General features: G+C 39.7%; 1 protein-coding gene across 12 annotated transcripts in view; it reads right to left on the reverse strand.

The window, feature by feature from the left end:
• The window catches only part of CGNL1 (cingulin like 1), a 204447-nt gene that overhangs the window by 92104 nt on the left and 99824 nt on the right, over nt 1-12519 (reverse strand). For all 12 annotated transcript variants that reach the window (XM_084969071.1, XM_021094667.2, XM_084969092.1 and 9 more), the window contains exons 5-7: nt 8966-9067; nt 8290-8438; nt 6433-6568 (exon numbers count right to left, since the gene is read on the reverse strand). In XM_084969071.1, the coding sequence (XP_084825197.1) occupies nt 6433-6568; nt 8290-8438; nt 8966-9067 (387 nt within the window). The remainder of the gene's footprint in view (nt 1-6432; nt 6569-8289; nt 8439-8965; nt 9068-12519) is intronic.

Here is a 12519-nt window from a genome sequence, read left to right on the forward strand (position 1 = left end):
GCTGAGAAGGAAAGGAAGCACACACTGGGACCCGGCTGTCATGAGCAGCAGCAAGTGCCTGTCCTGACAGCAGGGGCACTGAGACACACACACCAGAAGGTTCAGAGTAGCAATTCATTTGCCCACACAAAGACAAACTTCACACACCACCTACTCACAGGTGATCCATGTCAAAATGAGGGATAAAAGCTGAGCTAGATGGTCTTTTGCATGACTGCTTCCCAGAAGTTTTACAGAGTCTCTATGTCTGGCTTACACTCATTCAAAAGACAAGTAAAGTTCTTAAATCAAAACTACAGGAGCTCTTGCCATGGCATAGTGGGTTAAGGATCCATCTGCAATGGCTCAGGTCGCTATGGAGTCTCGGGTTCCACCCCCAGCTCGGTGCAGTGGGTTAAGGATCTCGTGTTGCCGCAGCTGTGGTCTAAGTAGGCAGCTGCAGCTTAGATTCAATCCCTCGCCCGGGAACTTCCATATGCTGAGGGTGCAGTCAAAAAAGAAAGAAGAAAAAAAAAAAACCTACAGCTGACAGCATTACTGTACATGGAATGGATGGTCAATGGGGACCTGCTGTGTGTAGCACAGGGAACGCTACCCAATATTCTGCAATAACCTGTGTGGGAAAAGAATCTGTAAAGGAATGGACATGTGTATACACATAACTGGATCACTTTGTTGTACAACAGAAATTATCACGACATTGTGAATCAACTGTACTTCAATAAAATCTTTTTTTTTAAAAAGAAAAAAAAAAAAAACAAAAAACCTATAGCTGACAAAAACTGTCATTTTCCCCCCAGAAGGATGGCCTGGAAAGTGTAACACAGCTGGTGAGAACTATGATTTTTTTCAGTTGTTTTTCTATTAAAATGTGTATAATGTTGAGTAACATTATGACGAAATAAACCTAAACTATTTCAGAGGCATAGCCTATCACCAGACCAATACTATTACATAACCAGAATATTTTACTGATATCTAAGTACTTGTGTCTTGGTCATTGTCAGGGATAAAAGACCACAAGATTCTGTTGGCGCCTCTGTCCGCACTATAGGCCCCCATCAAAGACAATCTCTGATAACTAGAAAAACCCAGTCATGGGACTTAGAGACATGTTCACCCATCACTCCCAGAAATACACTCATGGACAAAGGAGTGACTAAAAAACTCGAGTTCGGATTATTTTCATATCTTGAGTTAAAAAAGAAATTTAGAACCATTAGTTGTTTAATTAAAAGTAACAAAGTCATCCTATTCTTGGTCAATTATTTGGCTTCACCTAAGAAAACAGGGTATTTTCTACTATTTCTTTTCTTCTTCCTTCTTTCCTTTACAAATTTTATTCTCTTAATGTTACTTTATTGCCTCCATATAGAGACCCAATATTATTTAGCAGAATGTGAAGTAGTAAAAGATATTTCATAAGAAATCTTATGCATTATGCAGGCCTCTCAAAATATAGGGCCTTCAAGCTTTTTCAAACATTCAAAAGCAGAAGTGTTTAATGTTCACCGTGTTTACCAGTCTGCTCTAAGCCAAATACTATGGAATACTTGGCCACAACTATAATCTGTTATCAGATTCCCTCGGGTCACTTTTTATTAAGATATGAGGAATAAACTGCAAGTGACAGGGAGATGGGGTCTATTTTATTACTGATACAGAAACCATAGATTATTTTTAAATGTTACTGACACGTCAAAGGAAACTGATTAAAAGAGTGAGGACAATTTTCCAGAGAGAGAGAAATCCACTTTGGCATAGAGAAGCTAACAATGTCCTAACTTATCTTGCAGAAAGCCAGCAGTAGATGATATAGTTCCTATTACAGGAAAGAGGCAAATAACTAGAAAACCAGCAACATCAGGAACATTGTTAAGCAAAGAGGTGCTCTGTTTTCTTTTCCTGAGTCTCACATTATCAGTCTCTGCATGAAAACACAATTGCCAAAACTGAAGCTCATATCCCAGTTACCACTATAAATAAGTCAAAAAGCTAACTAATTTAACTATGCTCAGTTAATATATGCCCAGTATACTGTGTTTAAAGAGGCAAAGAAGTTACTGTTCTTTTCAAAGTTACTTCCTTTTTAAAATTCTTTCCCTTCTCTCTCTTTTTTCTGGGTTGCCCCCTTGGCGTTTGGATATTCCCAGGCCAGGTATTAAACCTGTGTCACAGCAGTGACAATGCTGGATCCTTAACGTGCTAAGCCACCAGGGAACTTCCTAGAATTATTCCCCCTTTTTAATGGTGATATTTTTAAATTAAATTAAATATTGAAATTTATTCATTTCCTCTGTTGCTTGGCACTGTGCTAGGCATTAAATGTGGGAAGAAGCAAACAAAGATGATATGCTCTTGAATGAGCTGCCGAGTAGAAGAAAGACTGGCATAAAATAAGAGCAGGAGTTCCTGCTGTGGTGCAATGGGATCAGTATTCTCTTGGGAGCCCTGGGGTACAGGTTCGATCTCTCAGCACAGTGGGTTAAGGATCCAGCATTGCTGCAGCTGCAGCTCAGGTTGCAACTACAGCTCGGATCTGATCCCTGTCCTGGGAGCTTCATATGCCACAGGGCGGCCAAAAAAGAAAAATAAAAAAATTTTTTAAGATAAAAATCAGAGCAAAATTTAATGTGCTATAGAGAATCTCAAAGGACAGAAAATATCTGGGGAAAGGACAAGTAACAAAGGTTTTGGTTACTGAGAAAATTCAGCAACTTAAGAGACTTCCCAGTAGCAAAAATAATAGGCTTCCCTTTTAGAATCAGTGAAGTTTCTACACAAGGAATAAGAGACTGTGATAGAGTCTCACCTTTTACGTAAATATATTTATGAAGCTACATTTTTTTTGCCCCCCCCCTTTAAGTACTGTACCCACAGCTCATGGAGGTGCCCAGGCCAGGGGTTGAATTGGAGCTGTAACCACTGGCCTATGCCACAACCATGCCAGATCCAAGCTGCATCTGCGACCTACACCACAGTCCATGGCAACACCAGATCCCCATCCCACTGAGCAAAGCCAGGGAATGAACCCGCAACCCTCTGGTTCCTAGTCAGATTGCTTTCCACTGTGCAACTACAGTAACTCTAATGAAGCTACATTTTTATTGATAGATATAACCAGTGATATCATTTCTATCATTAGAAAAAATTTTAATATGTAAAAAAATACATGTAAAAAGCATTCACATTTTTTCATAAAAAGAACAAATGTAGGAGGATGATTAAGTATATACTGTCTATTATATCCTTAAAAATGAAATACGAAGGCTATAAAGTATAATAAAGAAAAATATTTCTGACTTACTAACTTTTAAAGTTGGGTATCTGGAGTTCCCATTGTGGCACAGTGAAAACAAATTCAAACAGTATCTATGAGGATGTGGGTTCGATCCCTGACCTCACTCAGTGGGTCGGAGATCTGGCATTGCCATGAGCTGTGGTGTAAGTCACAGATGTGGCTTGGGTCTGGCATTGCTATGGCTGAGGAGTAGGCCAGCACCTGTAGCTCTGATTCAACCCCTAGCCTGGGAACTTCCAAATGCCAAGGGTGTGGCCCTAAAAACCAAAAAAATAAAAATAAAAATAAAATCAGGTATCATAACTGTAGAGACACTGTAATTGTCTCCACAGTATAGATGAAATCTATCAATGAAAAGGGAATTAAAAAATGTGGAAATAAAAACAGTTTAAGGTGTTAAGAAAATGTTTGTTTTTTTACCACCACCCCATCTTAAAATTTCATTTTATGTGATTTTCCTAACACTTCAGTGATAAAGACATTTTCAAAGCCCCATCCTAATGTACCTTGTCATTGTAACCTTGGGGCCTGCAAAGACAGAACCAAGAGAAGCAGAAGAATATACCAGAAGTGCAGCGGTTTTTAAGCAATCACTGGATAAAAAGAGAAAAACCAGGTGGTAAGGAGCAGGCCCGAGGCTTTCTCAGGAGAAAAGGGGTTTCAGCAGAGACAGAGAGATGGTGTTGTGGGGAGAAGAGAAAATGACCCCTTCTGCCCATGGGAAAATGGATTCACAACAAGGCCTCTGCCAGTGGCCAAAACTCCACTCTCCTCTCCAGCCACCAAGTCATGGGGAAGAGAGACGTTAAGTCCTAAAGACCAGGAAGAGTCCCTCCTGGGAAACGACTCCAAAACCAAACATGGAAGAGGGTGAGAAATCAGCTGTCAGTGGAGACACAGAGAAATGCAGGAACTTAGGAGACAGCAGCTTTTGGCCCCAAGAAAGGGACAAAGACAAGATCCAAGCCCTTAGGGGAAAAGCAGTAGAAAGTGAGTTTAACAAGTTACCTTGATTTTCTCATGGTTTTTTCATTTGTTTTGGCTTTGTTCTAAACTGTGTATCATTTATTTGTTGGGCTGTTGCTACAAACCAAAGCTTATAGGGCACTCAATTTCTAAGCTATGCCAAAAATACAGATGATGCCATGTTACAGCAAATATCAAAAATCTAAACAGGTGAAGTTCTGTTTTTTGGTTTTTTTTTTTTTTTAATCTCCCCAATACATTATTTTTTTTCTACCATACAGCATGGTGACCCGGTTACACATACATGTATATATTCTTTTTTCTCATATTATCATGCTCCATCATAAGTGACTAGACAAAGTTTCCAGTGCTACACAGCAGGATCTCATTGTTAATCCATTCCAAAAGCAATAGTTTGCATCTATTAACCCCAAGCTCCCAATCCACCCCTCTCTCCTCCTCCACCTTGGCAACCACAAGTCTATTCTCCAAGTCCATGATTTTCTTTCCTTTGGAGAGGTTCATTTGTGCCACATATATATCGCAGATATATATATGTGATATCATATTCTGATCTTCAGTTAGACCCATTCCCAAGGGGGAAAAAAAATGGAGATGTTCAAAACCTTTTCTTACTCTCCAGACATTTCACACGTGTGTATCTAATATCTCAACAAGATGATAAAAAAAACCCATTATATATAATTAACAAATGAGAGCAAGAAGGAGTCAACCCTATCTACTGACTCAGAGATTGGTAACAGTTGAGTACTCGATAGGGGACAGACTGATATGGGCAAAAGCCTGTGTACAGAGCAAGCAGATTTATTCATTCAAAATGCATCCAGCCAGCCAACAAATATTTTCTGAGTGCTGTATGTCCCAGGCACTAGAGTAGCTGCTGAGGATATAGTCCTGAGCCAACTATCACCAACTCTGCCCTCTTGCAACCTAAGTGTCTTATGGGAGCTTTAAACAAATAAAACCTACCTGTAACAAGTGCAGTGTGATCATTAATATAATATTAACATCTTTTAAATGTTTTTCCATAAATTGCATTACTTACAAGTATTTTTACTCAAAGTTTAATCTGAATATATTAGCATTTAGAGCTAAACTCAAATTTACTAGAAATACACAGGAGAGCAGAGCAAATTAATGGACATCATAAGGAAGCAATCAGAAAATCCAGAATGTCGGAGTTCCCATCACGGCACAGCAGAAACAAATTCGATTAGGAACCATGAGGTTCGATCCCTGGCCTCGCTCAGTGGGTTAAGGATCCAGTGCTGCCATGAGATGTGGTGTAGGTTGCAGATGTAGCTCGGATCTGACGTTGCTGTGGCTGTGGCGTGGGCTCTGATTTGACCCCTAGCCTGGGAACCTCCATGTGCCACCAGTATGTCTCTAAAAAGACAAAAGACAAAAAAAAAAAAAAAAAGAAAAAAAAAGAAAGAAAGAAAAAAAGAAAAAGAAAGAAAAAAGGAAAATCCAGAATGTGGGGCATCAGTCTGGTCTCTTCATAAGATCAGTAGGAGGAGAGAAAAACGTCAGGGCGTAGAAGATGGGGGGAACAAGGGAGGCTATACTAAGATAAATGAACTCTGAAAGTGTTAATAACAAAAGCAACATGGGATTCTTGACTGAATTCTGGCTTGACAGAAAAACAACCACCATAAAATACACCTGCAGGACAAATTTTGAGTAAGGACCAGATATTATACAATATAGCAATTAATTTTTTAGATATGATAATAGTATTGCGGTAACAAGAAAATTCCCTTATTTTTCAAATGCAAGTGGAAGATTTTAGGGGTGAGAGGTGGTATTTACTGAACCATTTCAAAATAAATTACAGCCAAGATGAATAGATACACGAAAATAAAAAAAAAAAGAGGAATGGATGGATAGAAGAAAACAATGGAGTAAACAGGGCAACATACTGATAACTGTTGAATTTGGACTGGAACTCTATGGGAGTTAATGCATTATTCTTTCTACTTTTCTGTATGGTTGAAAATTTTCCTAAAGCAAACAATTGCATAGGATGCTCTTGCAGAATGGAGCCATAGGCATAGGAAGAACAAATACACATAACAGATTATGGCTCCCAGTTCCCCCATCCATCCCATCCCCCTGTCACCTGACTCCCTAGCCCCACTTACTTCAATCAGAGCCCCCTTCTCTCTGTCCTCAGATCGTTTAGCACTGTCCAATTCATCATGCATTTCTGAGAGCTGGTCCTGGAGATCCCGGATCTCAGTCTGGTGCTGTTCCCGTTCCATCTTCACCTGGAAGAGCCTGGCAAGAAAGGAAGCCCATGAGAGAGATGGTCCTAGGCTCTACTTATTTTCATCCTGTCTGCTTTCAGATCTTCAGATGGTCAAGTAGAGTCATCTAAGTCCCCAAGGAGGAGTTCCTGTTGTGGATCAGCAGGTTAGGGACCTGACTAGTATCCATGAGGATATGAGTTCAATCCCTGGCCTCACTCAGTGGGTTAAGGAGCTGGCAGTTGCCACGAGCTGCAGTGTAGGTTGAAGGCGCAGCTCGGATCTGGTGTTGCTGTGGCTGTGGCGTAGGCTGGCAGCTGCCGCTCTGATTTGACCTCTAGCCTGGGAAATTCTATATGCCACAGGTGAGACCCTAAAAAGAAAAAAGAAAAAAAAAAAATCCCTAAGGAGCCTCCTATTCTCTGTTATGCACCAAACAAAAAAATCACAAACCAGAAAAGCACTGGAAAAAAATCCATGTCTACAGTCTAATTTGCCCAACAAGAAGACAAGTGAGAATTCAAACCAATGTAATGGGAAAAGTTATACAGTGACATTTCCTCCCCAGAGGAGACCATACCATATAGTACTAGAATTTGGACACAGAAGATAAGGAATTACCAAAACGAGTACAACTTTTTTGATGAATGTTTCACTAAAGCCACTCCACTCCCTACCTCACCATCCCACACCCAGTAGTCTAGACCTGGAGAGTCAACAAATTATGGCCCATGGGCCAATCTGGCCCACTGCCTGCTTTTGTAAATAAAGTTTTATTGGAACACAGCCATGCTCATTCCTTTATGCATTGTTACTGGTCGTTTGCACCATACAATGGCAGAGCTAAATAGTTCCAATGAAGACCATATGGCCCATAAACCTTAAAACATTTACTATCTGACAGAAAAAGTTTGCCAACCTCTGCTCTCAATCAAACTCACAACTATTCTACCTTTTTCATCCTGTAAAGTCTTTACTGCACTCTAATTCTCAATTTTTTTCCCTCACCAAATTCTTTTTTTGAATTTAATCTCTAAGAATGTTTTAAAAGCAAACATTACCCCATCACAACAGCAAAAATCAAACACTACACCTTATATTTTTCTTGAATTTCCCTCTAGATTTCACTCCTGCTTAACCTCTCCTTAAGGCTTCTGTCACAGCCACCAGGCTTCACAGCATGCTCACTTTCAGACCTTGGTTTCCAACTTTTGTCACAGATTTGACTGCAGCACAATGGCAAAGTCATCTTGGGCTTGATTCTCCTTCTCTGAAGACTCAAAAGAAGTATAAGCACCGCACACATAGACAAGCACCATCCAGGATGAAATTCAGAACCTGGGAGGCTGTGGGTGACAGGGGCTTTTTGGAGACTGGGCCCAGGCTGCGTTAACTCTGTCCTTAGGTATTACCACTTGGTATTTCCTGCTTCTCACTTAACTGCTGTGGGATCCAGGGCTGAAACTTGACAAAACATCATCTGAGGTGCACAAAGCACGTTTAAATTACCAACCTTTCTGCTTAGCCATCTACACATGTCACTAGTTCTATAGTTTCACAAGAATAAGAGGGAAAGGAATACAAATCATTTTAAGAAAAAAAGAAAAGAAAAAAGAGGCAAAGAAAGAGAAAAGGAAGGGTCAGTTGCCCTATAAGTATGTGGAAAGCTGGGTAGTATTAAATGGTCAAAAAGGACCCAGCTCCATGGGCGCAGGAATCCAGGCAGCACTCAGGCTTTGGGCCAGAACTTACTCCTCCAGCTGTCTCCGGAGCTCGCCTTCACTTTCCTCCAGCCGTCGCTGCAGCTCGGCATTCTCTTCCACCTTGCCTTTGTGTTGGCTTTGGAGCGCTTCTAAGTTTGCTTTCATTCTCTCTCTCTCTTCTCTGATGTTCTGTTGATTCTAATAAGATATGTGTTGCTGAAGTACCTCCACTGTACAGTAATGTCATCCCACTGAAGTCTCCTTCTAATCTCTGATAGACTCCATGTCTCTGCACTTATATTATTAAACAATTTGACAAAACTATGTAATTAAGGCACAGGCGTTCGTAACTAGAATGAAAGCTGAACACTTAATGAACTGTAATACTTCTAAAAGAGAAACACAAACGCAGCTAAAACACATTCTGCTATTTCTCTTAGTCCAGATGTTTTATATACATTCAGTTTCTGATTCACCTGCCTGAATCCAACAGCATTTCTACTGCTCTGTCAAAGCCAAAAGACTCTCCATGCTTTGGTTACTTAAGAAAAAGTTCTTTTGACGGCAGGAGCGAAATAACACAGGAGTTTACTCAGCCATGGGTAGAATGGTTCTTTTGAAAAATAACCTGTTTCCACTTCACTTGAGCATCCCAAAGTACTTAAAAATTTCATTAGCCAATCAAGACAAATGAAAAAAATAGCATAAAAGAAAAATCAGATTACCTTGACTTCTAGTTGAAGCTGTCTCTGAAGTTCAGCCACTTCTGAGGTCAACTTATTTTTCTGTTCTAAGAGATCTTTGACTTCAGATGAAGAATTAGAAGCCTACAATTTATTGCAAAGATATCCTAATTTAAATGTTCAAGATGCTTTCATTTTCTTTACCCCAAAATAGAATTAAAGCAATAACACCAAACATCTTAAGACCCAATTCAAATGCAAACCCCTACAGAGAACTTTCCCCAATTTTGCAGGCAGAATTAATCATGCCAGCTCCATTAGGACCCCTATGAACTTTATTTTATAGCACTTATCCCAGTCATAGGAAATATTTCATCAGCATTCTCTCAACACTAGTCCAATATGACTAAAACTTTTTTTCTGGTGGAAATTGACAAGTGAGTCTAATGCCAACATGGAAAGGTGAAAGACCCACAGCAGCCAAAATAATCTTGAAGAACGAAGTTGGAGGATGTACATTATCAGATTTCAAAGCTTATTCTACAGACACAGTAATTAAAACTGTATGGTTATTAGCCCAAGAGGACAAAAGTAGACCAATGGAACAGAATGGAAAGGCTGAGTGATCGGAAACACTCATTAGAACTGGCATACATCTGGTGGGAGCACTGATTGTTTCAACCACCCTATAAAACCGTTTGGCAATATTTAAAAGCTAAACATATGCCTACTTTAGGATCTAGTAATTTTACATCTAGGTATGCACCCAAATGAGTGAATACAAACATACACACACACACACACACACACATACACAGAAGAAGGTTCACAGAATCTTTACTCACAGTAGCCAAATACTAGAAATGTCTATCAAAAGTAGATTGATACTATGGAAAACTTCAATAAAAAGGACCTTCTAATTTATGAAACATTAATGAATCTTGTTGACATAATGTTGAAGAAATGAAGTCTGGAGTTCCCATCATGGATCAGTGGTTAACGAACCCAACCAGGATTCATGAAGATGCGAATTTGATCCCTGGCCTAGATCGGGGGTTGAGGATGCAGCATTACCATGAGCTGTGGTGTAGATCAAAGACATGGCTCGGATCCCATGTTGCTGTGGCTGTGGTGTAGGCTGGCAGCTACAGCTCTGATTTGACCCCTAGCCTGGGAACCTTTATATGCCACAGGTGTGACCCTAAAAAGACAAAAGACAAAAAATAAATAAATAAATAAATAAATAAATAGGAGTTCCTGTTGTGGTGCCTCGGAAACAAATCTGACTAGGAACCATGAAGTTGCAGGTTCGATCCCTGACCTCACTCAGTGGGTTAATGATCCGGCGTTGTTGTGAGCTGTGGTGTAGATTGCAGACTCAGCTTGGATCTGGCACTGCTGTGGCTGTGGCGTAGGCCAGAAGCAATAGCTCCAATTAGACCCCTAGCCTGGGAAACTCCACATGCCACAGGTTTGGCCCTAAAAAGATAAATAAATTAATTAATTATATTGCAAAATTTTATTTATATAAAACTCAAGTAAAGCAAAACTAATTTGTGTAATAGAAGCCAGAATATGATTACCTCCAAAAGGAGGTGGTGTAAATGATTGGGAAGGGGCACAAGGAAAACTTCCGGGGTGATGGGTGTGTTGTTTATTGATGTAGGGGGTGTTTGCATGAGTGCATGCCTTTAAAAAAATTCAATGAACTATACAGTTAAGATTTGTGCAATTTAGTGTATGTAAGTTATATCCCCAATAAAACAACATAAAAAGAATCCTTATTTGTTGAGGATTTATCTGCAAGAAGTCATACTCAAAGCCCATGTCTCTGTGTTCTCAAGGCCCTTTGTACATATACCTGTTACAGAACTCTCATGGCACTGGGGGTTATGGCTCCATAACTGCCAATGAAGTTTTTATCCTTTGTTCTCTACAAACACCTATATGCTATATGCAACCAGTAAATAAATGTATATTGACTAAATTGGCATTCTTCTTTTACTGTTGTGTGTTTTTTGTTTGTTTGTTTTTTTTTTTTTTGGCTGCACCCATGGCATGCAGAAGTTCCTGCACCAGGCATTGAACCCCAACCACAGCAGTAACCTGAACCACAGCAGTGTCACCAATGTGGGATCCTCAACCCACTGAGCCACCAGGGAACTCCAGGACTTCGTTCTTTTAGATGTTACATTTTCAAAATGAAGAGGAGCCTAGTTGAATATTAATGGGATCTCATTTCTGCCTTGAATGGATCTAACAATAGGGTAACACTCTCAAAAGGATGTCGCTAAAATCCTACAGCAAAGTGGTTAGAAAACCACAAATAGGGGAGGGGAAAAGATAAAAACAGGAATTAAAACCAAAAAAGGCAGTTTTTTGGCTCTCATGCACCTGAATCCAGGTGTGAGTCATGCATGAACTTAGAATCAGGTATTTCCACATCCACTCCTATGAAACAGACTAGATAGAAACTAAGAGTCGACAAAAACACAGGACCTCCAATTTTATTAGGCAAAATAAGAACAATCCATTTTAGAAACATAAATCTGACCCAGTGAGGGAAATCATAATTTTTCTTTCCCAGACAAAAACTGCCTGCTTTGCTGCTTGCCAATACCGTCTTAGTCCATAAGGGAGAGGGTTCTCTTGCTAGAAATCACTTCCCTGATACCAAAATATAAAACTCCAAAACCTGTGCCAGCAAATAATCAGATTTATAAAATGAGAGAGAAGGGGAGTAGAAAAATGTGGGCAATTAAGCAATCACGGCATTGTGATCAGAGCCAGACGTCTAAGAGCCTAAGTGCATCTTCTCATTATCTCTGGGCCTGATTAAGAAGCAGCAGCTTCATAACTGGACTCCTCTCCTCTAATCTTACCTGGTTCCAAAAGCTACAAAGGAATGAATTTTTATGAATACAGCATTATTCATTGTTGTTTAAAGTCCATCAGCCCATCACCATCAGCCTGAAATGGAAACTTACTTGATTTACAAGGTCCTGCCTATCCGATGCCCGGTCCCCACATCCTGGCTCCCTGCTGCAGCTACAATGAGTTACCTCCAGTTCCCTAAACATGGCAAACACACACCTCTTTATGTTTTATGTTTGTTTGTGCTTTCCCTCTACCTTGAATGCCCCACCTTTCCTTCTCTGGGAGAATTCTATGATCTTTTGAGACATCATGAAGTGTTATCGACTTGAGAAGGGCTACCCAACTTCCCTAGTTTGGGCTGGATACCCCTAGTCTGGGACTGCAATGACAATCCTAACATCAGGACCGAAGGGTGCATTTTTCAGAAGAATACGCAGGCAAATGAAAAGCAACAGTCATGGTGATCATTTGGATTTAAAAGTTTTAGCAAAAAAAAAAAAAAAATCCTAACCTAATTTTAAAAACTGTGTAGAGTTCGTGAAGCCTGCCTATAAACAAGGTGTATAACTTACAGGTTCCCCAGTGGGAATTGTATGTATGTGCATACATATTTTGATTATTATATTATGTAATTCTATATATTTTATATTTATAAATATATAATATACATAATGTGTAATGGATAAATTAAATCTATATCGAATATATAATAAAATATA

This window comes from Sus scrofa, chromosome 1 (assembly GCF_054392235.1).
Source record: "Sus scrofa isolate SSC_HxYL_T2T_F1_AM1 chromosome 1, Sscrofa_HxYL_maternal_Yorkshire_Landrace_v2.0, whole genome shotgun sequence".
Classification (NCBI taxonomy): domain Eukaryota; kingdom Metazoa; phylum Chordata; class Mammalia; order Artiodactyla; family Suidae; genus Sus; species Sus scrofa.